Below are 26,679 nucleotides of genomic sequence, written 5' to 3'. Positions count from 1 at the left end.
TGGTGGCTGAACTTCCTCTTTCACAAGAGGGTGCCCCCAGGCTCGGTCTGAGCTGAAGAAGGAAGTAACATGTAGGTCTGGGCTATGATGGGTGCGTCCACAAGAGAGAGTCCCCGGTCAGGGTTTGGAAACGACAGCTTTAGTCCAAAAGGCCAAATCTGGTGGGCAAGAGACAGATAGGAGGAGATGCTAGACAAAGTAGGCTGCGTGTTTCTGGGCCAGGATAGGAGATAGGAAGGGCAACCGTATGGGTGGGGGAGCTTCATAGGAGGCCCTTGGGCCTTTCTAGAGGGCAGGTGCTCTGAGAATGTGGGGCCCCTCAGACAACCGTAGGCAGGAAATACTGGAGGAGGGAGGGTGACACAGCAGAGTTGATAATGCAAAGTGAATTGATATGTGATTTTGGACTAAACTCAGGAACACCATGGGTTGAACTGGAAAAACAGCTTCCCAGGCCTGCAGATAAACAATGCTAGGTGCTGTACGAGGCACAACCTTCCTTCTCAAAGGGAGTTGAAGGTAAATGTAGAGAAGTTTCTAGAGAAAAGTCCAAGCTGGGGGAACATGTGTGGTGTGTAGCCGTGTGTCCTTAGGATTTTCCTGAAGACACTTTCTGTGAAGAAGACCATTGTATACATGGATGCCCTGCTCTGTGTCTCTGCCAGCAATTCTCACTAGGACAGTGATGCAGCATCTTTGCCCAGGCCTCAACCTTCCCATCCTGGAGGGCTCTTCTAGCAACTACAAGTTCAGATGTTTCAGTAAAGAGAGAAGGGTACAGGCAGCATCGAGGGAGGGACAATGAGACACTTTAGGATTTTTCCATACTGCTTGACTATGGAATAATGAGCCTAGTTCCAGTGCATTTTGCTTAATGTAATTTTAAGATACAGCACAATTAATCAAGTCATAGATGTGGCCTTTGTTCCATTTGAACCTGCAGAATGGCAGGTTCTGCATTTTACATGTCAGTCAAGTGTGGGGAATTTCTGTGAAGCTGTCAGCTCCTGGTGAGGATGAAAACACTGTGTTTATTTATTACTCTGACTTGGTCCACAAAGGTTATAAGCAGCTTGCAGAGTGTTATGGGCTTAATTGTGTCCCACTTCCAAATTCATATGAGGAAGCCCTAAGTCCCAGTGTGACTGTACCTGCAGATGGCGTCTATTTGGAGTTATAAAGGTTAAATGAGGTCATAAAGGTGGGGCCTTATTCCAATAGGACTGGTGTCCTTCTACAAAGAGGGAGAGAGCTTCCTTTTGGAGCACAAAAAGGAAGGGCCAGGTCAAGACATTGGAAGAAGGTGGCCATCTGCAAGTCAGGAAAAGACCTCCCACTAGAAACTGAATCTGCCACCACCTCAGTCAGGGGCTTTCTCCCTCCAGAACTGTGAGATGTCTGCTGTTTATGCCATGCAGCTTGTGGTGTGCTTTATGGCCTAGACAACTAACACACAGAGCATGTAGAGAGCAACTTCCATGATGGGAGTGATTGTCATCGAGAGAAACCCGTCAAGGTTGGGGCTGTGGGAACCAGTAGGGTTGATGCTTTTTGAAACACACACATAATGATGTGAAGCCTTGCTATATGCACCACATATTTGGTTCTAGGCATTATTGCAACTGCAGAGGAGACCTGGCTCATTATAGGGTTTATAGCATTCATCACATCCAAGGAAAGAAATTTCTAAGCAAAAGTACAGCTCTTCATAGTGCTATGACATGAGGAAATTTCCCCCAAGAGTTTGCAACAAGGTGGTGGGGCTCTGAACTGTAGTCAACACCACCTTCTAGTAGACAATCTTACATCATGCAGCAGGCTTCAAAGCACAGGGTCACTCTCTGTTTCTCTGGTAGGTGAGAAAGCTCATTTTTGAGACTTTCTGGAAGAATTTAAGGACTGTGTGGTCACATGCAGGCCTCTCCATGTGTTTCAGTCCAAATCAGCTTTCTGATAAATATTGGAGGTGATGAGCTTGGGCTTTTTTCCTGACAAGTTCCTAGGGTGGAGTGTTTTTGAACTACTGGTTTAGGTCAGATAGAAACACTTAGCAGAGAGTGGAGCTGGGGTAGAACTGATCTTCTCTTTTGTAACTGAAGGAGTCTAATAAGAATATCAGCTCTGTTCTAGAAGCCCAGGCTTTACTAAAGGGAATGAAGACTCTTTGGAGAATGTCTCATTTCATAGCAGGGACTGGCCAACTATGAGGGGAGCCTAAAATATCTTTTTCTGCATAAAGGAAGGAAGAATACCAAAAAATGATGAAGAAATGTCCAAAGGATGAGAAGCCTGGCTGAAGAGGATTCCACTGGCCAAATCTAGGATTATTAGATCATCTTGAATAAATAATGATAGGAGATTGTAATCCATTGAGTAAAATAAGACTCAGTGAGTCCAAACTGGTATAGATTGGTAGATAGATAAATAGATAATGGAGGGAGAAAAGCTCTTACTTATAGCTGAAAGCCAACACATAAATGAAGAAAGACTCATGGAGTTAAAAAAAATCACCTTTTGGTGACCATGTTAGTAATGTCTAGTTGATTTAGGTAAGCATCATCAATGACTGCTAAAATGAAAGCTTGAGGAGGAACAAGATATTCACATGGTCTCAAAATATCTATCCACAAGAGATTGTGTACAATGGTTGCCTGATAGAGTGCAGTTTTTGTGTGTGTGTGTGGGGGGGGGCGTAATTTATAGCAAGGTTGTGTGTCTTTGTTGATGGCTAATTACTGTATTTTCCACTCAGCCTTCCAAAAAAATGGGGTGAAGGCAGAGTGGCCTTTGGACCAAAAACATCTCTTGGAGGGTGGAATGGACTTTAAAATCTTCATCCTCCAAATGGACTGATGTTAAGAATATACGTTGTTATGAGAAAAGTCGGAAAACGTGAAGTAGTGGGAGTACTTTTCACCCAAGAGCAAAATAGAGCAAGCAAAAAAGTAAACGGGAAGTTAGTGCAAACCCTCGTTAAACAAAACTGCTCATGTCTTTTTATTTTTTTTTTCTTTTAAACACGATGCTAATAATGGTACTGTTTACTGACAAATCTCTGCTTTTGAACAGAAGTTAATTTTAGCTTTAGCTCTCTCTCTATGGTCAGGAAACCTCTGCTCCCTATTGTGTTCTCATTCTGGGGCATGCAGATGTGAATGATTTCATCTTTCCATGGATTATGGCTGCTTCTCCTTTTCCAGGGAGGTGTCATGCTTGCTGCTCTCCTTGACAGTGAGAATGTGGAATCTGTCTGAAGTGCAGTTCTGATCAGAATTACTAGAGAAAATCTCATGTACACGGTCCCACTTCCCCATTTTAAACATTTCTTTACGTACTTTATTCCATTTTGTATCATATTGTGATTTGGTTTGTGTCTGTCTCAATGTCTAGAACAAGGGAAAGCTAAGAGTCATTTTGACCTTTTTAAATGGTTGGGAAAGAACCCAAAGAAGAATATTTTATGACACATGAAAATTATGTGCCCATAAATAAAGTTTTATTGAGACATAGCCTTACTTCTTTTTCTCCTTACTGCCTATGGCTGCTTTCATGCAATGGTAACAGAGTTGAGTCATTGTGCCAGAGATGTCACAAAGTCTAAAATATTCACTACCTGACCATTTACAGAAAACATTTTGCCAAATCCCTGTTCTAAAATGTGAGTTCCCTAGGGACAGGACTGTGTTTCCTTTTTCACAATCCTGGGCACATGGAAGTTTCTGGAAATTTCTTGCCTGCAGACTGAATACAACTCAGCCTAAGACACCCTGCCCACTGAATTTTTACTTTCAGAAAGGTCACTTTGGAGGTGTCAGGAGTGTGGTGGTATGTCCTGATTCAGTATCGCCCCTCATCCTTCAGAACTGTAGCTAGCAAAGATTTTCTAGTGAGACCCTCCTTGATGGAAACTTCAGAGGCAGTCCAGAGGCCAACCCCCCCAAAACAAAACAAAACAAACAAACAAACAAAAAAAAACAAAACAAAAAAAACCCGACAACAAGAAAACCCCCTCAAGCCCCCACAAAAAACAAAACCCGTCATGTGTTCAGGAATTTCAGCTGCATAGGCAGGTGGTGGAGAAAGTCATAGGGCCCTTGGACAGGTGCATGACTGGGACATACAAAAGATTGGTCTTTATTCTTCAGTGATTCAGAAGCTGCTGAGAATGTTCCAACTGAGGAGTGAGGAGTGGTATTTGTAGGTTATAAAGTGTTTTCTTCACAATTGTAAGGAGGGGAATTGCAGAAACAAGAGTCTACAGTTAGGGAAGACAATATGGAAGCAGGAAATAGTCCAGGGGGAGGGAGTGGTGCTGTGAATCAATGTAGTGGCCAAGATGATGACGAGGAGAGAACATTTGGATACTCCAGATAGGTATGAGATGGAATGGGCAAGCTTAGCCAGTGCTGCCACATATGGTTGTGCAGGTGGTACACTGCGTAACTCATTTACATCTGAGTACAAGTTTGTTTGTTTGAGAAATTTCCCAGCAGATGGCAGTAGAGTGTCTTGAGGAGTGATGCCTTCTCCTCTTTTGCACAAAGGAGATTGATGGTCTAGCAGCAGTCCAGGGGTCAGGGAAATAGTTGGGAGTGAGAAAACTGTAGTGCCCAAGGGAAGAGGCAGTGTAAAATGACAGCAAGTTTTCTGGCCTGGGAAACTGAGAAACTTTATTCATCAAAGTGTAGACTACAGAAAATATGAATTTAGGACAAATTATATTTAAGAGACCTGAGAGCCACCCAGATGGAGGTATCCAGGACATAGTTAGCTTCTGGGCCTGTAGCTCAGGAGACAGGTGTGGGGCTGTACTATGGGAACCACTGCCCACTGATAGGAGGTGAGGCCAAGAGTCAGGGATGGGTCGCTTTGGGAGGATGTACGAAAGAAAGTGATTGGAGCTTAAGACAGAGCCCTGGGGAGTCACTGAAATTTTCTCTCCCACACTCTGCAAAGATTTATTTATTTGAGGAAAAGAGACAGAAGGGGCAGAGGGACAGGGAGAGAGAATCCCAAGTGGGCTCCACATCCAGCACAGAGACTGATGCAGAGCTGGATCTCATGACCCTGAGATCATGACCTGAGGTGAAACCAAGAGTCAGACACTTAACTGTTGGGTCAACCAGGCACCCTGAGCCACTGAAATTGTCAGTAGCAGATAAAGGAAGGGAGACTTGAAGAAGACTGAGAAGGGGTGGTTGGAACTAGTTCCCCGAGTGATTCTTAATGTCAGGAGGCAGAGGCTTTAGGCTAACCATGGCCAGGTGGATTTTTTTTTTCAATTTTAAATAATTACAGACTTCCTCTAGTGCTTGAGGGACTAATCTATTTGTGACCACATAGGATATCTTATTCATTCCTCCACTCATTTATTCTGGCAGCTACATATTTACCCAGTGTCTACTGCAATCCAGGAATTATTCCAGGTGCTGGGACTACAAGCAAAGAACAAGATGAGGAGCTGCTCTCATGGAGCTTACATTCTGATTGATAATAAACGCATAACCAGATGTCAGCTGGTGAGGCATTCCACGCGGCACAATGTATGCACAGTGACTGAAGCCGGTTTCTATCAGGTGGTTGGAGAAGATCTCTGTGGGGAAGATTCCCTGTGCTTAGAAAATAGAGAACCCATGTGGTTGCAGCATGGTGAGTCAGTTGGGAAAGTGGCTGGAGGTAAAAGCAGAGAATCAGGCTAGAGACAGTCCAGAAGGACCTTGTAGGCCATGGCAATGAATCTGGATCTTTCCAAGTGCCATGGGAATGACTTGCTCTGGTTAACACTTATTAAAAGCACTCTAGATGCAAAATGGACTTCCGTTGGATGGTCAAAGTAAAGCAGGGAGACTCCGTTGAATGTCATTCCCTTCACATAAGACAACTTAATCTGGGGTGGTAGCCATAGACATAGATTAATTTTAGAAATCATATCTGTAGGACTTCTGGATGGAAAGAGAATCAGATGAATCAAGGACGCTGCTGCAGTGTTTGGTGTAAGTCAGTGAATGGCTGATAATGACATTTATGAACATAAGTGTCAGAAGACAAAGAGGGAAAGTAATTGTAGCACATTCTAGAATCTCTAGTTTCTGCTTTGGCCACATTAGTTATACAAGCTTGTTAGGCATCTAAATAGGGATGCCAAGTATGCAGCTGGATTTCTGAGTGCAGAACTCAGGGGAGAGGTTAGGGCCAGAGATAGAAATTTGATGTCACATGCAAAAAAGATGGTAATTGACGTCAAGGGCCTGGCTGAAATGGCTCAGAGGGAAAGTGGACAATAGGACTCCAGATAGAGTGGGCTCTGAGGCAAGAAGAAATAAGTTACAAAGGAGGTTGGAAAGTAGCTTTCACTAAAGAATGAGGGAAAACAGAAGAAGTGATAAACACCAGGGGAGAAAGGTTGGGGAAAGAGGCAGTGGTAATTATGTAAGAGGCCAAGTAGAGCAGGAATAGAGGGGGTGGCCTTTGCAACTAACAGGATGGACACTGCCAGAGAGTTTCAGTGGTGTGCTAAGAATACAAGCCCATTTAGGATGAGAAGTTAAAATATGACAGTGGGGATGTCAGATAATTCCTTCTAGAAGTAATGTGGGAAGGAGAGTCAAGGAATGGGACAGCACTGGAGAGGAGCATGGTGCCAAAAAGATGTTCAGTTTTGTTTTTGTTTGTTTTTGGAGATAGCAGACATCAGGGAATATTTTTATGTTGATGGAAATAGACTATTAAGAAAAAATTGTTGATAGAAGAAAGAGAAAGATGGTGCAGTCTGAAAATCTTTGAGTAGACTGAAGTGGGGGGAATCAGAGTTGGCCCTGGGTTGAGCAGGCCTCTCCAAGGATAGGAGGGAAGACAGATAGGGGTTAACGGCCCAGGCAGGGTGGTAGATATGGCTGTGTAAGGGGGGACCAGTGGTTCATCCTGATTGTTTCCATTTTCTCAGCTAAGTTTGAAGCCAGGTTGTTATCTAGGAGAAGTGGCATTAGATCAAAGAGAGGAGAAAGTAGATTTTTATAGATGGGAACATGAACAGACTAACCATTTAAATTTAAATGCATACTCCTTGGATCCATCTGTGAATTTTGTTTCATCCTAAGAAGAGACTCTAGGGCAGGACATGTGAGATGCTGTGAAGGAAACTGCACATTTTTATCTAATACCCTTCCTGTCTCCTGTCCACTGAGCCATTGCCTTCTGATAATGTATGCTCATTACTCATGAGATACCCTCTTCTACTAGGTTCAACATGGATTAGACTGAACTCAAGGAAAGAAATGCCACTGTGTCATTCTATCCTTCATTTTGGCAATAGAGGACACCTTGCTTTGCTGACATGGGAGCTCATGGTGCCCTCAGCAAGCCTCTTCAAAGTCAGGAAGGGCATTTCAAATTATAGGGGAGCTTTTGCTAATTCATCCACCAAATACAGGGTGTGACTCTGTGCCAGATCCCCACAGCAGTGAAGGCTGCAAAGTTGTACTGGAAACGTCCCTGCCCTTCCTTGTTCTTGGCCTGGTTTGTCCATGGCCAATTAAGTTGCCTGCCTCCAAACACAGTCTTTTGCTGTTGGCTTAATGAATGTGATCTCTTTCTTCCTCTAGCTTTGGGGGCTGACACAGGGTCATCAGGCAAGACTGAACATGCTGAGGTCCCTCTGGGTGGACACAAAGGAATCATGGTGGAAAGTCTCAGGGAGGTGTTTGGAAATCTTTCTTGCCCCTTATTAGACCTTGTGGATTCTTAAAACCTTCTGCAAGAATTATGGACCAGCATCATTTTTGTTCCCCTAAAGTTTAACAACCTTTTCAACTTTGGAGAAATGGACAATATAGAAAACCAAGTATCTGAAACAAAGAAAGTACTAATATTCACTGCTACTTTAGCTCTCCAGGTTGTACTAAACATACTTAATTTGGGGCCATTGTGAACACAGGGCACTGATTCTCTTTAGACTCAGCCTTTAACTTTGTCTCCTCGGTGCTTGCATTGTGAGTTCTCCCCTAATATCATCACCCATCAGCCTCTCCTCAACTATTGGCTTTCACAGATTCCTATTAATATTCACCCTATATAAAGTATGCTTGAGAAAGTGTAAACGGAAATGTATTTACTTAGCAAAAGTTTAATTAAAATCTTCTAAGGATGATCTCAATGACTAGAGAAAAATTATCATCATCATCAAACCCCCAAAAGAGTCTTGTTGGACATTGCGCAGTGAAATAGAAGCCCCAACAAAGTTTAATTAGGCTAGTCAAAGTCCAAACATTTTTATTGTTGTACTTCCTGGCAGGGAATTCAGAGTCAAAATTGATTCTTCTCTTTCAATATTAAACTTTATTTTTTTATTCCCTAAGAGTTTGTGAGCTGGCTGCTTGATGGCACTTTGGGTTATACTTGGCATGGAATCAGGTTGTTTTGGTTGGGGTTGGCCCAGAGCATCAACTGGCATAGTCACCTGATAACAATGAATTGGGCGGAATCTGGAGTATGAGGCAGTGGGTGTCTTTTCAGGAGATACAGTGCCAAACGTTATGCAAAAGCAGATTTCCCCTGCTTTTTATGGTCAGGTGAGGTAAGCCTGATGGGCAAGACCACTAATCAGAAGAGAATATATCATTGAGCCATAATTCCCAGTGCACTGATGAACCTGAATCAATAACCATCCCTTTAAATGTGACTGTGTGTACCATGCCGCCTCCACAGAGACATGGGGCAGACTGGGGAGGTGGGCAGCTCTGAGATTGAATCCTGGCTTTATCCCTTCACTAGCTGGGTGACCTTGGAAAAGTTACTCTATAACTCACCACTCAAGAGTCAGCTCCTCATTTGCTAAATGAGGATGATACCTACCTTCCCAAATTGTTTTGAGGATTGAAAATAATCTTTGTGCAAACCATGTACTAAAGTAATTGGTATCTGATAGACACTATAAGAATGATGGATGAGAATAGCATGATTCACAGAATTACAGATTCACTCTTTAAATTTACTGAGCACTTAACTATGCACTAGGTCCCATGGTAAGTGACTTACATATATTATCTCATGGAATTTTCTTGTAGATATAAGCATCATTCTCACTTTACAGAATGGAAAAGAAAGTTTGGTGAGATTAAGGAATATGATATACCAATTTCACTGATAGTTAGGAGAGGAGACAGAACTTGAAGTCAGCCTGTCTGATCTGAAAGGCGTAGCCTGTGAAGGGAGAACTTTAAGGCACTTTAAGTGGGGAGGACGTTCTGCAAAGTAACTAACTACAGATTCAATTCATGGTTAATCTAGAGCTATTAGCAATGTACAACAGCCAAACTGTCAAAATATTAGTGTGATATTTTGTGTCAGAGAAGATAGGCTAGATTTCATCATGGTAATAACCCAAATTTCAGTGGCTTAACCCAGTATTAACCAATAACATGAGGTTATTTCTCAGTCATGCTACATGATCCAAGTGACTTGTTAGGGGTCTGCTTTTCAACGCCAGTCAACAGTCCAGGATGACAGAAGTTCCACTGTGACATGCACTTTGAGTACCATAAAAGTGGAAGGGAACATTATACATTGGCTTGTGAATTTTCCACCAGAGTGATATGCGGGGCTTATGTGTATACGTCTGGAAGAATGCACATCACATGTTCAACAGGGAAATGTGGATCCAAATGTGTCTAGAAGGATGAGAGATGGATATATTTGGTGTACAACACTAATGACTCTGTCCATTTTAAGCCTTAACTCACAGAAAGATTTTAACTCAGTCTCCTGGTTTTCAAAACCACTTGGTTATCTGTGGTAGATTGTACTATTCTATTCTCAATTGTTTATTCCACATCCTATGAGGCAATTGCATATGGCAATCACTGCCATATGGCTCGCTATGACTAATAAATGATGAGCTACAGTGGTGAGGCGTCCTGCCATTTTCTCTTTTTTCTCCCTGCCATAAGAATGGCAAGTCCTACACAGGACTGCTTGCTCCTTCAATCTGCATCCTGGAGTAAACACGATGTGAACAGAGCTGTAGCTTACATGTAATGTGAATGAAAAATAACCCTTTGTGTTTTAAGCCCTTATGGTTGTTTGTTACTGAAGCATAACTTCTAGAAATCTGACTGCTACAGTATCTTTATCTTTCTTCTTAGTCAATAAAGAACAATGGAGTTGGCTATACAGAAAGTACTATTTATGTTTGACTCTTGAACAACACAGGTTTGAACTATGTGGGTCCACTTACGTGTGAATTTTTTACAGTATAGTACAGTAAATGTATTTTCCCTTTCTTATGCTTTCCTTAACATTTTCTTTTTTCTAGCTTACTTTATAAGAATATAGTATATATTACATGTAACATGCAAAAATATGCGTTAAACAACTATGTTATTGGTAGGCTTCTGTTTAATAACAGGCTATCAGTAGTTAAGTTTTGGGGAGTCAAAATTATACATGGATTTTTAAAAAAGATTTTATTTATTTATTTGACAGAGAGAGACACAGTGAGAGAGGGAACACAAGCAGGGGAGTTGCAGAGGGAGAAGTAGGCTTCCTGCTGGCTGGGCAGGGAGCCCAATGTGGGGTTCAATCCCAGGACCCTGGGATCATGATCCGAGCTGGAGGCAGACGCTTAACGATTGAGCCACCCAGGTGCCTATACATGGGTTTTTAACTGCATGGGGGGGGGTCAGTGCCCTTAACCCCTATATCTTTGAGGGTGAAATGACTATTCATTTTGTTAAAGTATATCCGTAGTTTAAAGCAGAAGTATCTCTACGGAATTATTATGTAAGTCAATATTATTTAGTTGAGTTCAGTTAAAAGCACAAAACTACATTCTCCAAATTGGGACATCACCCAATACCTTAGAGTTCTTATGAGAAACCTAAGAGGAGAACTGGGAACATGGAAATACAGTTTTCAAAGGCAGACTATTGGCCTTGTCCTCACTGAGCTGTTGCCTTAGAAGACCCGAGAATAATCTATATTCATGCCCACTTTGGGCAGAAATTATAATGATGAAATGTTACTATCTATAGGAATGCAAAGTCTTTTCTGAGTCCAGTGATCCTCATTAATTCACATCCCATTGATTTGTAATTCATGGTAAGTAACTGGGGCAGAGGCCAGGCTGGCATTTACTCTCAGTTGTGAGTATGCATTTCTTGAACTGGCTATCACAAGTTAACATTTGCCGTTTTGACTATTCAGAGGGCCTTCAGAGGGTCATTTGTTACTCTGTCGAGACTTCAGCTGCAAGGTCCCTGAAAACAATGGAGCCACTCTCTGTGATTGGCCCTTTGGACTGCCAGACTTCCCATCCTCTCCAAGTTTTGTTCTCTGTGGCCTTTCACCTGTGCATTCTATGGGGGAAGAAATGGTATGTTCTCACAAAATCAAGAAGTCAAAAGGCTACCTGTGAGTTACCTAACTCCCATTATTGCTACCTGTGAGGTACCTAACTACCATTATTGCTCCAATTTTAGTGTGGAGATCTCGAGGCACTGAGAGATTAAGATAGCCAGTGAATGGAGCAACTGTGGTTTGAACCCAGGATGGTCTGGCATTATAAACGACACCAAAAAACACTCAAGCTTAGCTGTAGCTGAGAGAGATTATTTTTTAAAAAGAGGCATACTATGGACTCTGAAAAACAATCTGAGGGGTTTGAAGTGGCGGGGGGTGGGAGGTTGGGGTACCAGGTGGTGGGTATTATAGAGGGCACAGATTGCATGGAGTACTGGGTGTGGTGAAAAAAATAATGAATAGTTATGCTGAAAATTAAAAAAAGAGAGGCATACTAAATAATTAATATAACAAACAGAATTTTCAAGTGGTTGGTGTAAGAGAAGAGAAGGGACATATTTAACTGGAGAAGAAGCACTCTGGCTGTTTAGCTCAGTAGGTAGTGTGTGTATATGTGTACAAATAATTTACGTGATTCCCCCCCCCCCCACCCGTGATTCTCTCCTGGTCATTAGAAATTGTCCACTAGAACTGTTTCACTGGCAACACGCTGTCCCCACTCATATTGCAAATGTCCTAAGAAAGAATAAAGCTCCATTGATTTAAGGATATGCTAATTAGAAACTTCACACTATTTGACACTCATCTCTTAATTTTCATAGAGCTATTTCTTCCCAACATGAGTATTGACTTTAGAGTTTGGGCCAGAGGTAACTTCTAGGTGCCAACTCAATTTTTCTTCCTTGGGTTTGATTCTAAATTGTATGTATTATGTGTCCATCATTGACTTCCATGGGACATCTATTTTAGTAGTTCCTCATGGCCTATTTAGAAAAGGAAGAACAATGGATTGTCAGGTATGGGCATTTAAATAATGAATTTTTTGGGTCAATTTTGTCAATTTTTTGTATTTTGTTAATCACAATCACAATAATATATGTTCACTTTGATGTACTACCTTCTAAATTATGGGGCCCTACTTGCCTCTTAAACTAGGGGAAATATTTAACAGAGTTACAGTAGTCTTCCCTTTAGAGGGATTGTGGAAAAGCTCAAAACCTTGTGCATGCTCTTTGTAGCATCCCACCTCAGATTGCTGGGACATTTGGTGAACCAGTACACAGTGTTCTCAAACTACTGAGAATCACAAAAGTTTACTGTATTGGGAAGAAATTACCATTAGTTTTTATCCAGCCAATGACACTATTGGGATATTGAGGTGGACATTTTGGAAAGAAGCCCTGAATAAATCACTTGAACCTAATGCTCCAGGGAGAAAGGATAGTTGGATTTCTTGATGTTGATGAATGGTAGATTTATACCTAGGAAAAATAAATTCATGTGTCTCTGAAGTTTTTTTTTTTTTTAATTCCTTTTTATATAGATTTACCAGGAGGTTTTCACCCAAGTTCTTAACACTTCAGATCCCATCAATTAATTCTTTTCCTAGGTTAGGTAGTTGGGGTTATAACGCTTAAGACAAAAATGGTAAATCCGGAGATAATGACTTGTCAATGGAGAGATTAGCTGTAATTTATCAAAAGGAGAAAATAAGATTTGAAAAATGTAATGGGTATGAAATATCATTACTAGAAATAGCTTAAGAGTACTGTAATGCTCACACTCAATCATCTTATCTGTGAAGTGCCACCTTTTCAAAATCTGTGATCTCATATTCTCCTCTATTATAATGAAGTGGCATTTTGATCACAGCAAAGAAAAATGGCACTTGGAAATCCGATCTGACGGAACATCGCACTCTTCCGGGGTATTTGTGTAGACATCATTTACATGATTTGCATGACAGCGCTGTTTTGCGGCACGTCTCATTTTAACATGTGGCTTTTAAAAATCCACGTGAATGCGTGAGGAGTTTTAGAATGAACCGGTAACACTGGAGACCAACAGAGACGCCTTAGAGAAACATAGGAGCTCATGGCAAAGGAAAACGGAGGACAGACAGACTGCACACTGTGCAAACAGAAGAGCCCCGTTTCTTCGGGCGCGCTTCTCTGTTGAATCCTCATGAGCCAGCAGCATTCAACATGCAGAAAGCACTGGGCTTGGAGGCTGTAAACGTCACTGAGCTTAGGTTTCAAGTTCCTACTCTCACAGCGGCCATTCGGCTTTAGCCAAGTACTAGTCTTGTTAGCGACTCATCTTGCTTGGGTCTCATTTCCTCCTCTTACTGTAAAGTAAGAGCTGGGTGAAGACTCCTTCCGGCTCAGAACTCCTGTGATGGGCGGTGTGATTTTTTTTTTTTTAATTTATTTTTTATTTTCAGCATAACAGTATTCATTATTTTTCACCCCACCCAGTGCTCCATGCAATTCGTGCCCTTTATAATACCCACCACCTAGTACCCCAAACTCCCACCCCCCACCCCTTCAAAATCCTCAGATTGTTTTTCAGAGTCCATAGTCTCTCATGGTTCACCTCCCCTTCCAATTTCCCCCAACTCCCTTCTCCTCTCTAACTCCCCATGTCCTCCATGCTATTTGTTATGCTCCACAAATAAGTGAAACCATATGATAATTGACTCTCTCTGCTTGACTTATTTCACTCAGCATAATAATCTCTTCCAGTCCCGTCCATGCTGCTACAAAAGTTGGGTATTTGTCCTTTCTTTCTTTTTTTTTTTTTTTTTTAATAAACATATATTTTTATCCCCAGGGGTACAGGTCTGTGAATCACCAGGTTTACACACTTCACAGCACTCACCAAAGCACATACCCTCCCCAATGTCCATAATCCCACCCCCTTCTCCCAAACCCCCTCCCCCCAGCAACCCTCAGTTTTTTTTGTGAGATTAAGAGTCACTTATGGTTTGTCTCCCTCCCAATCCCATCTTGTTTCATTTATTCTTCTCCTACCCACTTAAGCCTCCATGTTGCATCACCACTTCCTCATATCAGGGAGATCATATGATAGTTGTCTTTCTCTGCTTGACTTATTTCGCTAAGCATGATACGCTCTAGTTCCATCCATGTTGTCGCAAATGGCAAGATTTCATTTCTTTTGATGGCTGCATAGTATTCCATTGTGTATATATACCACATCTTCTTGATCCATTCATCTGTCGATGGACATCTAGGTTCTTTCCATAGTTTGGCTATTGTGGACATTGCTGCTATAAACATTCGGGTGCATGTGCCCCTTTGGATCACTACATTTGTATCTTTAGGGTAAATACCCAATAGTGCAATTGCTGGGTCATAGGGCAGTTCTATTTTCAACATTCTGAGGAACCTCCATGCTGTTTTCCAGAGTGGCTGCACCAGCTTGCATTCCCACCAACAGTGTAGGAGGGTTCCCCTTTCTCCACATCCTCGCCAGCATCTGTCATTTCCTGACTTGTTGATTTTAGCCATTCTGACTGGTGTGAGGTGATATCTCATTGTGGTTTTGATTTGTATTTCCCTGATGCCGAGTGATATGGAGCACTTTTTCATGTGTCTGTTGGCCATCTGGATGTCTTCTTTGCAGAAATGTCTGTTCATGTCCTCTGCCCATTTCTTGATTGGATTATTTGTTCTTTGGGTGTTGAGTTTGCTAAGTTCTTTATAGATTCTGGACACTAGTCCTTTATCTGATATGTCGTTTGCAAATATCTTCTCCCATTCTGTCAGTTGTCTTTTGATTTTGTTAACTGTTTCCTTTGCTGTGCAAAAGCTTTTGATCTTGATGAAATCCCAATAGTTCATTTTTTCCCTTGCTTCCCTTGCCTTTTGCGTTGTTCCTAGGAAGATGTTGCTGCGGCAGAGGTCGAAGAGGTTGCTGCCTGTGTTCTCCTCAAGGATTTTGATGGATTCCTTTCGCACATTGAGGTCCTTCATCCATTTTGAGTCTATTTTTGTGTGTGGTGTAAGGAAATGGTCCAATTTCATTTTTCTGCATGTGGCTGTCCAATTTTCCCAACACCATTTATTGAAGAGGCTGTCTTTTTTCCATTGGACATTCTTTCCTGCTTTGTCGAAGATGAGTTGACCATAGATTTGAGGGTCTATTTCTGGGCTCTCTATTCTGTTCCATTGATCTATGTGTCTGTTTTTGTGCCAGTACCATGCTGTCTTGATGATGACAGCTTTGTAATAGAGCTTGAAGTCCGGAATTGTGATGCCACCAACGTTGGCTTTCTTTTTCAATATCCCTTTGGCTATTCGAGGTCTTTTCTGGTTCCATATAAATTTTAGCATTATTTGTTCCATTTCTTTGAAAAAGATGGATGGTACTTTGATAGGAATTGCATTAAATGTGTAGATTGCTTTAGGTAGCATAGACATTTTCACAATATTTATTCTTCCAATCCAGGAGCATGGAACATTTTTCCATTTCTTTGTGTCTTCCTCAATTTCTTTCATGAGTACTTTATAGTTTTCTGAGTATAGATTCTGTGTCTCTTTGGTTAGGTTTATTCCTAGGTATCTTATGGTTTTGGATGCAATTGTAAATGGGATTGACTCCTTAATATCTCTTTCTTCTGTCTTGCTGTTGGTGTAGAGAAATGCAACTGATTTCTGTGCATTGATTTTATATCCTGACACTTTACTGAATTCCTGTATAAGTTCTAGCAGTTTTGGAGTGGAGTCTTTTGGGTTTTCCACATATAGTATCATATCATCTGCGAAGAGTGATAATTTGACTTCTTCTTTGCCGATTTGGATGCCTTTAATTTCCTTTTGTTGTCTGATTGCTGAGGCTAGGACCTCTAGTACTATGTTGAATAGCAGTGGTGATAATGGACATCCCTGCCGTGTTCCTGACCTTAGTGGAAAAGCTTTCAGTTTTTCTCCATTGAGAATGATATTTGCGGTGGGTTTTTCATAGATGGCTTTGATGATATTGAGGTATGTGCCCTCTATCCCTACACTTTGAGGAGTTTTGATCAGGAAGGGATGCTGTACTTTGTCAAATGCTTTTTCAGCATCTATTGAAAGTATCATATGGTTCTTGTTCTTTCTTTTATTGATGTGTTGTATCACATTGACTGATTTGCGGATGTTGAACCAACCTTGCAGCCCTGGAATAAATCCCACTTGGTCGTGGTGAATAATCTTTTTAATGTACTGTTGAATCCTATTGGCTAGTATTTTGTTGAGTATTTTCGCATCTGTGTTCATCAAGGATATCGGTCTATAGCTCTCTTTTTTGGTGGGATCCTTGTCTGGTTTTGGGATCAAGGTGATGCTGGCCTCATAAAATGAGTTTGGAAGTTTTCCTTCCATTTCTATTTTTTGGAACAGTTTCAGGAGAATAGGAATTAGTTCTTCTTTAAATGTTTGGTAGAATTCCCCCGGGAAGCCATCTGGCCCTGGGCTTTTGTTTGTTTGGAGATTTTTAATGACTGTTTCAATCTCCTTACTGGTTATGGGTCTGTTCAGGCTTTCTATTTCTTCCTGGTTCAGTTGTGGTAGTTTATATGTTTCTAGGAATGCATCCATTTCTTCCAGATTGTCAAATTTATTGCCGTAGAGTTGCTCATAGTATGTTCTTATAATAGTTTGTATTTCTTTGGTGTTAGTTGTGATCTCTCCTCTTTCATTCATGATTTTATTTATTTGGGTCCTTTCTCTTTTCTTTTTGATAAGTTGGGCCAGGGGTTTATCAATTTTATTAATTCTTTCAAAGAACCAGCTCCTACTTTCGTTGATTTTTTCTATTGTTTTTTTGGTTTCTATTTCATTGATTTCTGCTCTGATCTTTATGATTTCTCTTCTCCTGCTGGGCTTAGGGTTTCTTTCTTGTTCTTTCTCCAGCTCCTTTAGGTGTAGGGTTAGGTTGTGTACCTGAGACCTTTCTTGTTTCTTGAGAAAGGCTTGTACCGCTATATATTTTCCTCTCAGGACTGCCTTTATTGTGTCCCACAGATTTTGAACCGTTGTATTTTCATTATCATTTGTTTCCATGATTTTTTTCAATTCTTCTTTAATTTCCCGGTTGACCCATTCATTCTTTAGAAGGATACTGTTTAGTCTCCATGTATTTGGGTTCTTTCCAAACTTCCTTTTGTGGTTGAGTTCTAGCTTTAGAGCATTGTGGTCTGAAAATATGCAGGGAATGATCCCAATCTTTTGATACCGGTTGAGTCCTGATTTAGGACCGAGGATGTCATCTATTCTGGAGAATGTTCCATGTGCACTAGAGAAGAATGTGTATTCTGTTGCTTTGGGATGAAATGTTCTGAATATATCTGTGATGTCCATCTGGTCCAGTGTGTCGTTTAAGGCCTTTATTTCCTTGCTGATCTTTTGCTTGGATGACCTGTCCATTTCAGTGAGGGGAGTGTTAAAGTCCCCTACTATTATTGTATTGTTGTTGATGTGTTTCTTTGATTTTGTTATTAATTGGTTTATATAGTTGGCTGCTCCCACGTTGGGGGCATAGATATTTAAAATTGTTAAATCTTCTTGTTGGACAGACCCTTTGAGTATGATATAGTGTCCTTCCTCATCTCTTATTATAGTCTTTGGCTTAAAATCTAATTGATCTGATATAAGGATTGCCACTCCTGCTTTCTTCTGATGTCCATTAGCATGGTAAATTCTTTTCCACCCCCTCACTTTAAATCTGGAGGTGTCTTCGGGCTTAAAATGAGTTTCTTGGAGGCAACATATAGATGGGTTTTGTTTTTTTATCCATTCTGATACCCTGTGTCTTTTGACAGGGGCATTTAGCCCATTCACATTCAGGGTAACTATTGAGAGATATGAATTTAGTGCCATTGTATTGCCTGTAAGGTGACTGTTATTGTATATGGTCTCTGTTCCTTTCTGATCTACCACTTGTAGGCTCTCTCTTTGCTTAGAGGACACCTTTCAATATTTCCTGTAGAGCTGGTTTGGTATTTGCAAATTCTTTCAGTTGTTGTTTGTCCTGGAAGCTTTTAATCTCTCCTTCTATTTTCAATGATAGCCTAGCTGGATATAGTATTCTGGGCTGCATGTTTTTCTCGTTTAGTGCTCTAAAAATATCATGCCAGCTCTTTCTGGCCTGCCAGGTCTCTGTGGATAAGTCAGCTGCCAATCTAATATTTTTACCATTGTATGTTACAGACTTCTTTTCCCGGGCTGCTTTCAGGATTTTCTCTTTCTCACTGAGACTTGTAAATTTTACTATTAGGTGACGGGGTGTGGGCCTATTCTTATTGATTTTGAGGGGCGTTCTCTGAACCTCCTGAATTTTGATGCTCGTTCCCTTTGCCATATTGGGGAAATTCTCCCCAATAATTCTCTCCAGTATACCTTCTGCTCCCCTCTCTCTTTCTTCTTCTTCTGGAATCCCAATTATTCTAATGTTGTTTCGTCTTATGGTGTCACTTAATTCTCGAATTCTCCCCTCGTGGTCCAGTAGCTGTTTGTCCCTCTTTTGCTCAGTTTCTTTATTCTCTGTCATTTGGTCTTCTATATCACTAATTCTTTCTTCTGCCTTATTTATCCTAGCAGTTAGAGCCTCCATTTTTGATTGCACCTCATTAATAGCTTTTTTGATTTCAACTTGGTTAGATTTTAGTTCTTTTATTTCTCCAGAAAGGGCTTTTATATCTCTCGAGAGGGTTTCTCTAATATCTTCCATGCCTTTTTCGAGCCCGGCTAGAACCTTGAGAATTGTCATTCTGAACTCTAGATCTGACATATTACCGATGTCTGTATTGATTAGGTCCCTAGCCTTTGGTACTGCCTCTTGTTCTTTTTTTTGCGTTGAATTTTTACGTCTTGTCATTTTGGCCAGATAAGAGTAAATGAAGGGGCAAGTAAAATACTAAAAGGGTGGCAACAACCCCAGGAAAATATGCTTTAACTAAATTAGAAGAGATCCAAAATCGTGAGTGGGGAGAAAGGGGATAAAAAGAGGTTCAAAAAGGAAGAAAGAAAAAAAAAAAGAAAAGAAAAAAATTTTTTTTAAAAAAAGAAAACACCTGAGAAAAATGTAAAAAAGAAAAAATATATATATTAGATAAACTAGTAAAAAATCGTTAAAAAAGAAAAAGGTAACAGTTAAAAAAAAAAAAATTTACCCGAAGGCGAGAAGCAAAAGAAAAAAAGAAAAAAAAATGAAAAAGAAAAAATTAAATTAACTGCAAGACTAAAAAAAATCACAGGAAAAAAGCCATGAGTTCCGTGCTTGGCTTTCTCCTCCTCTGGAATTCTGCTGCTCTCCTTGGTATTGAAACCGCACTCCTTGGTAGGTGAACTTGGTCTCGGCTGGATTTCTTGTTGATCTTCTGGGGGAGGGGCCTGTTGTAGTGATTCTCAAGTGTCTTTGCCCCAGGCGGAATTACATCGCCCTTACCCGGGGCGGGGGTGAGTAATCCGCTCAGGTTTGCTTTCAGGAGCTTTTGTTCCCTGAGCGCTTTCCATAGAGTTCCGGAGGACGGGAACACAAATGGCGGCCTCCTGGTCTCCGGCCTGGAGGAGCCGAGAGCCCAGGGCCCCACTCCTCAGTGCGCCCTCAGAGAACAGCGCCCAGTTACTCCCATCTGCCTGACCTCCGGCCGCGCTCCGAGCTCACCGAGCCTGCGATCGGTTCAAGGTAACACCGAGCTGTGAGCTTACTGTCGGCTCTGTCTCTGCAGCCGGCTTTCCCGTTCCAATACCCGCAAGCTCTGCGACACTCAGACACCCCCGATCCTTCTGTGACCCTGCGGGACCTGAGGCCACGCTGACCCCGCGTGGGCTTCGCCCCGGTTTAGCCTCTGGACTGATGTCCCTCAGCGGAACAGACTTTTAAAAGTCCTGATTTTGTGCGCGGTTGCTCCGCCGCTTGCCGGGAGCCGGCCCCTCCCCCCGGGGTCTATCTTCCCGTCGCTTTGGATTCACTTCTCCGCCGGTCCTACCTTTCAGAAAGTGGTTGTTTTTCTGTTTCCAGAATTGCTGTTCTTCTTCTCTTCGGTCTGCCGATGGATTTTCAGGTGTTTGCAATCTTTAGATAAGCTATCTAGCTGATCTCCGGCTAGCTGAAGCAGTCTCAGCCTGCTACTTCTCCGCCATCTTCACTCGCGGTGTGATTTTTTGATAACAAAACCCTCTCCAAAAGAACGTTTCTCTAGAGACAGAAACTCCTTCCGATTTGGCGCCCCCACTTCCGGTTTCCGACTTCCGGTTTGCGGACACCCATTTCCGGTTTACCCTCCCCAGCTTCCAGCGCGCACTCCTCTCCTCCTCAGTAACCTGCAGAGGCTGGCTGCCGCGCGGTCGGCCCTGTTTCCTCATCTGTGGGGTTCACCACCTGCCCTGAGTTGGCTGCCTCCCACCCTCCACTTCCCCCAGTTTTCTGGGCAGTATTTAAGTCTTAATACTTAATAATTTAATTCGATTGTTCAATTTATTATTTATTAATTTATTTATTAAAATTTAATGATTTTTTAAAATGATTTCATAATTTAAGTATTGAGTTCTCTTCTTTGTGAAGAGGACTTCTTCGAGAACAAGTTGAAGGAGAAACCCCCCTCGGAGACGGAGGTAGAGCTCAGAGGCTCAGAGGCTTGACTGGGATCCCAACCAGTCACAGCGCGTGAGCCTCCTCTGGATCCCGGTTCGAACAACAGATGGGAAAGCAGCAAAAAAAGGCATTTATGAGACTGTTGGAACTCGGACACTAGGTATTGGATCTCAAGAAAAAGATCTAATTATTTTAGATATTTTAGGGGCCACAACGGTGCTCTGGTTATTTTAGAAGCCTCGTCTTTTAGAAACACGTGCGGAAAGGTGTGTCGCTCAAACGGTGTGATGCCCGGGGCTGTTCGCGAGCGGGGGTACCTATGGAACGGGTTGGAGCGCGAACTGACAGCGCCAGAAGTCGAAGGATGGGTTCATGGGAGTTAGTTCTACTGTCTAATCTACTCTTGTATAAGTTTTATGATCTCCGTAATAAAAAGTGTACGAGGAAAGCTTAATGGGGATTCATCTTAACTAACAGGCACATTTGCTGAGGTGTTGGAAAGGACTGCTTGTCATAGTTGCATAATCATTGGGGGTAAATATGGAAGTTCATCAATCAGAAAGGCTATAGTGAGGAGCTGGCTGGCAGTGGGCCCAGCTCTGTGTAGCTGTCATCTAGCCTCCAGGCCAATTTGCCCTCTATAAATAACAGTCTATATGAATGCTTTACTATTTTAAAGCGCATTTGCCACAGCTGCTGAGCATGTTTGTTTACGTAGCTGTGAACCCTTCTGTAAACACCACTATCTCAAAATTGCCCATGTGTCAGGAACATAAAGGGCCCCCTTTAAAAATATATTTGCAGGATGAGATACGGCCAGTTCCCAGATGTCTGGGTGGCTGGTGTCAGAATTTTCCAGGGTTTGATTCGTTTTCAAAAATAGAATCACATGACTGGAAGGTTCTTGAGAGGTCACCGTGCCCATCCCTCTGACTCCGGGCTGGACCAGATCGAAGCCATCCACCAAGGATGTGGGTCTATCTTATCTGTATCTTATCTGTGTCGTTTGTGAGTCTGTCTTTTATGATGCTAGAGGGCTTATCAGGTGGTGGACTGAGGCCAGACGTGCAGGGCATCAAATTTGGCAAGACTCATGTCCTGCCTTCAAGGAGCTTGCTCTCATTTGCTAAAAACATGCCTGATTCTGCTAGAACACAGCAAGCTTGCTGCGGTACAGCTGCCATGAGAATATAATACGTCAAGGGAACACCAACTGACCTATGCTAGGCCAGGATGCTTAGCAGACCGAAGGACCCCAGTGGATACCCAGCTTACTGCAGGATAGCTCAGATTTCCATATTGGGATCACTGTGTAACCACAACATGCGTGCCAGGAAGAGAGCACTGTGGTGAGGTTGTGGTGTGGGGTTCATCCTGTGGGGCTCATCCTTGGAAGAGGCCTGCTAATTGGGATCGGTGATACTGGTTTAAGGCCAACTAAGACATTTTGGAAAGGAATGAATAAAACGGAAATTGTTTTGTGTCAGCTTGCTGTTTTCAAGGCTTCTGATTTCCCATCTAGTGCTACAATGAATAATTAGATCCTTGCGAATTTGTTTTCCTTGGTGTGCATTTGGTCCACATTTATTTTTTTCCTGTGGCTTTGACTCCTTGAAGCATTCCCTCTGTCATCCCTCAAAAGCCTGTTTGGTACCCACAAATCCCATTTGGGCTTCTCGTTCACAAAGAAAAAGCATCTCACTGAAGTTTAAGAGATGAGATATTCTGGGAGTACTGAACTGTATGAATTCCATCAGGAAAAGATAAAGACATATCCAGCTTCCAGACAAACCCAGAACTTTCTAGAACACTCTTCCCTCCACTTAACAGAAATTGGAAAATTATTCAATTATTTATTTTTTTAAAGAAAATTAACAGTAGTTGCCTTTCCCCAGACGCAGGATAAGTATTTTGATTCTTTTTGCTGGCAACTACCAAGTTTTCTCTAAGAAAGCAATAAGAAAGACTTCTGAATGCTCAGAGGCAAGTATCACTGTTAATTACCAAGAGAACAGTGTTCCTCCTTTTAAAAAGCCTCACTCATAACAAGCTGTCATCGGAAAGACATGGTCTGCCTTAGGGAGAATTCCAACTCAGGGACATTACAAAGATAATTTGCTTATTCTGGATTCATTTATTTTTCGAGACTGGGCTTTGGTTTGAGGGAGCATGAAGCTCAGCTCCTGCGATCTGAAGCTCAGATTAACACCAGTAACCAGAGGGTACATTTCCAGGAGTTTTTGCTTTTTGAACTCAGTGATAAAATGGTAAGAAGGCTTGTCTACTTCCCTCCCTCATGTCCTACTGGGAGAGTTTATAGTGAGAAATCTTTTTTGAAAATTTAAATTTAATTAGCCAACATATAGTACATCACTAATAGTGAGAAATTTAATATTAAAACCACATCATGAGTGGTCAGCTTATGCTGCCGGCAGCTGTACTACACTGGCTACCACTAGGGGGATCCAGAGTTCCTGTGCTCAGCAGAGGTGGGAGAAGTTTCTGGTCTGTGAGAAAATGATAGAGCTCCCCGTTTGGATTGTTTCCTCCCCTCTCTTCTCACTTTCCTTCTCCTCTCTTTTCTTCTTCCTCCTCACACACAATCATTGCCTCAGGAGTACATGGGACAGTCAGGCTCAGGGTACAGATAGCCCTGTTCACATGAGCAGCTCTTAGTATTTCACATGAATTATTTTGCTATTCTCTGTAGCCATTTCAAATTAGGTCCATGTTCCTTTTGTTTTATGGAAAGTAGCACATGCCAACCATTGAGCTCCATACAAAGACTTTTACTCATATTTTCATTGTTTGCTGCACTTAAAAAAACTTAGCACAGATGTTTCCACCACTCTAAGAGAAGTTAGTTAGAAGTTATGACTTTGCCTTTTGGGTACTGGGAAGTGGAAATAGGGGATCAACGACTTTCAAGGAAGGATCAAGATCAGGTTATGGGCTGAAGAAGACCCTGGGGCCAGGTTGTTGGCTGGGCATTTTTAGATTTTATAGATGAACCATGAGCCTCAGTTTGCAGACTTCAAAGCACAGAAGGGCAGACTTCAAAGCACAGATCTTGCATATCTAAAGAAGATTTTAAGTCTAATATTGATAACTCCAAAGAACAGGAAAGAAAATAATGAATTTGGGTTCCAGTTAATACTTTTCCTGTGGGGCACTGTTTTTAGCTTAAGTCAGAATATAAGGATCTATTTCGTGGAATGTTACTGATGAATATGGGTAGAACCTGCTTTGTTGTTGGGACGTATAACACGTATAAAGTTCAGATATGAGTGAAAACATCAATAAAACAGACTGTTTCTCTATTTTGAGGACAGGTCATTTTCTGGAAAACACACAAAAGATCAGCCATTAACAGCAGAGGAGTCAATAGGATTGCAATGAACGGATCCTCAATTTTTTTCCTTTCCTGCTAGAATTATTTACTGGATCCACAATGTTACGTCAGTTGGGGGTTCAGCGGGTAGAGTACCTGGAAAGACACCTCATCTGCACTTGATATAAAAGAAAAGCCAGTGCTATGGGTCTTGCAAATGGCTTCCAAAGAAGAGGTGAAATTACATTTTTTATTAAAGCAATTTGTCAGGCTTCCTTTGAAAGGCTTAACTTTTCCCTCCAGGCTTGCCAATAAATAACCTCAAGTATTTAAATTAACCAATGTTTTAGAACCACTTAAAAATGTCTTCGGAGACGGATAAGATTTTAATTTAAGGAAATACTTGGAAATTTAAAATATAATAAGTGGTGCTTTCAAAAAATTATTTATTGATTTATTTTCCAAAGGCTCCTAAAAAGTTAAATTATTAGACTTCTTGGTGGGTACACCAAGGTTAGAGGACACATAGGCATATTATTTCATGAAACAAGGGGATGGAATGAATAGTGAGTGAAATTCAATTTTCATATTTTATCATAAATAAGTATGTCAGATCCAGCTTAAAAGGAACATTGATCCCACAGAAAACCCAGGATGGAGCACACCTTACCTGTAGCTTCCACCATTCCTTCAAGGATGACCACAATTTCCAATTCCTCTTTGGGCAGCTGGGCTTTGGAGATCTCCCAGAAAGGACTCTGTTGGTTAATTTCGTGGCTGATGATGAGTGGTGATACCAGAAACAGACGGTCATCCCCGGTGTAATACCCTACATTGATATCTGTCTGGTTCAAGGGGATGAACTCACCCTCTGAGGTCTGTTTGGACTTGATCAACTTGGCTCGGATGGAAGCTTCAACAATGTGGGAATTCCTGAGATCCCCTACTCGGAACATCAGGCATAGTTTCCCATCCCTCATGGAGATCACTGCATGGGTGGAAAAAACCAGGGTCTCTGCCCTCTTCTTGGGTTGTGATATTTTTACAAACATGCATCCCACCATGAATGCATTGACAATGGACCCCAGCACAGACTGGATTAAGAGAAGAATAATTCCCTCTGGGCACTTGTCCGTAATGACCCGGTAGCCATAACCGATGGTGGTTTCTGTCTCTATTGAGAATAAAAAAGCAGAGACGAACCCGTTGAGGTTGGTGACACAGGGAGTCCATGAAGGGTCCTCTATGTGGTCCATATCTCCTCGGATGTATGCGATTAGCCACCAGATCATCCCAAAAAAGAGCCAAGTCACTGTGTAAACCATGACAAAAATCAACAGGTTGAATCTCCACTTGAGATCTACTAAGGTGGTGAAGATATCCGTCAGGTAGCGGTAGGTCTCCCTCACATTGCCATGGTGGACGTTGCATTTCCCATCTTTCCGCACGTACCTCTGGATTTTCCTTTTGGTCCGGTCTCGGCTGATGTGTCTTGGCAGGTCATCCCTGGCCTGCTTAGGCAACTTTGGCTGGTGAATGGCCACAGGGCTCTCAACATCCTGATCCATGGAGTCGCCCTCCAGGACATTAGCTGGTTAGTTTGGAAGAAAAAAAAGAAAAATGGAATGAAATGCTGGTTCTTTTGGGATCATGGAAACCACTGTGTATGGTGTATGGTAGTGAGACCAAATAGCATTTGTGTAGCTTTTAAAGGAATAGATGAAGCCATTTTTATTTGGCATCTCTAGACAGGCCTTTAGTTGACATGGACTCCGGTGCCTTGTAATCTAGCTCATGTGAATACTTCCCCACCCTCCCCACCAGGACAGAGCTTACTGCTGTGAAACTGTCTCCCTCCAGCAAGTTCTAAGAGTCAGCCCCTACATGGGACATTCCATCTGAGATGTCATCACATGAGAGAGGCAACACACCCTGGATAAAGAAATAGTTCAATTCAAACTGTCTTGGTTCTCTCACTGAGCAGTTGTGGACTCTTGGACATGCTATCTCTTATGAGCTGAATTGTGCCCTTCCTCCTATCTGTGTTGAAGATCTAGCCCCCAATGTGATTGCATTTGGAGATAGGGCCTTTCAGGAGATAATTAACAAGAAGGTTGGAGCTCTAATAGAATAGGTATCCTTAGAAGAAGAGGGAGAGACACCAGGGGTATGCACCAGGGTAGATGCACACAGGTGCTCATGTAAGGACACAGTGAGAAGGTAGCCATCTGCAAACTAGGAAGAGAGGTTTTCCAAACCAAGCAAGGCAGACAGAAAGGAATCCTGCCAGCTTCTTAATCTTAAACCTCCAACCCCACTTCCCACTCTGATATTCTTTTATGGCAGGCAGCCCAAGTAGACTAACACACCATGCGAATTCCTTGTGCCCGAGTTTCCACATTTACAAAATCGTGATCATGTCACCAGATTTATAGGGTTGTTATAAAGTTGAATGA

At 41.9% G+C, this 26,679-nt stretch overlaps 1 protein-coding gene across 3 annotated transcripts in view; it reads right to left on the bottom strand.

Annotated features, from left to right (window-relative positions):
• Positions 1-26,679, bottom strand: part of KCNJ6 (potassium inwardly rectifying channel subfamily J member 6) — a 272,550-nt gene that overhangs the window by 53,859 nt on the left and 192,012 nt on the right. For all 3 annotated transcript variants that reach the window (XM_082722478.1, XM_082722479.1, XM_082722480.1), the window contains one exon: positions 24,894-25,814. In XM_082722478.1, coding sequence (XP_082578604.1) covers positions 24,894-25,814 — 921 coding nt within the window. The remainder of the gene's footprint in view (positions 1-24,893; positions 25,815-26,679) is intronic.

Source organism: Mustela nivalis, assembly GCF_964662115.1.
Source record: "Mustela nivalis genome assembly, chromosome: 1".
Lineage (NCBI taxonomy): Eukaryota > Metazoa > Chordata > Mammalia > Carnivora > Mustelidae > Mustela > Mustela nivalis.
The sequence above is the reverse complement of the archived record's forward strand: the minus strand, read 5'-3'. Positions and strand labels throughout refer to the sequence as shown.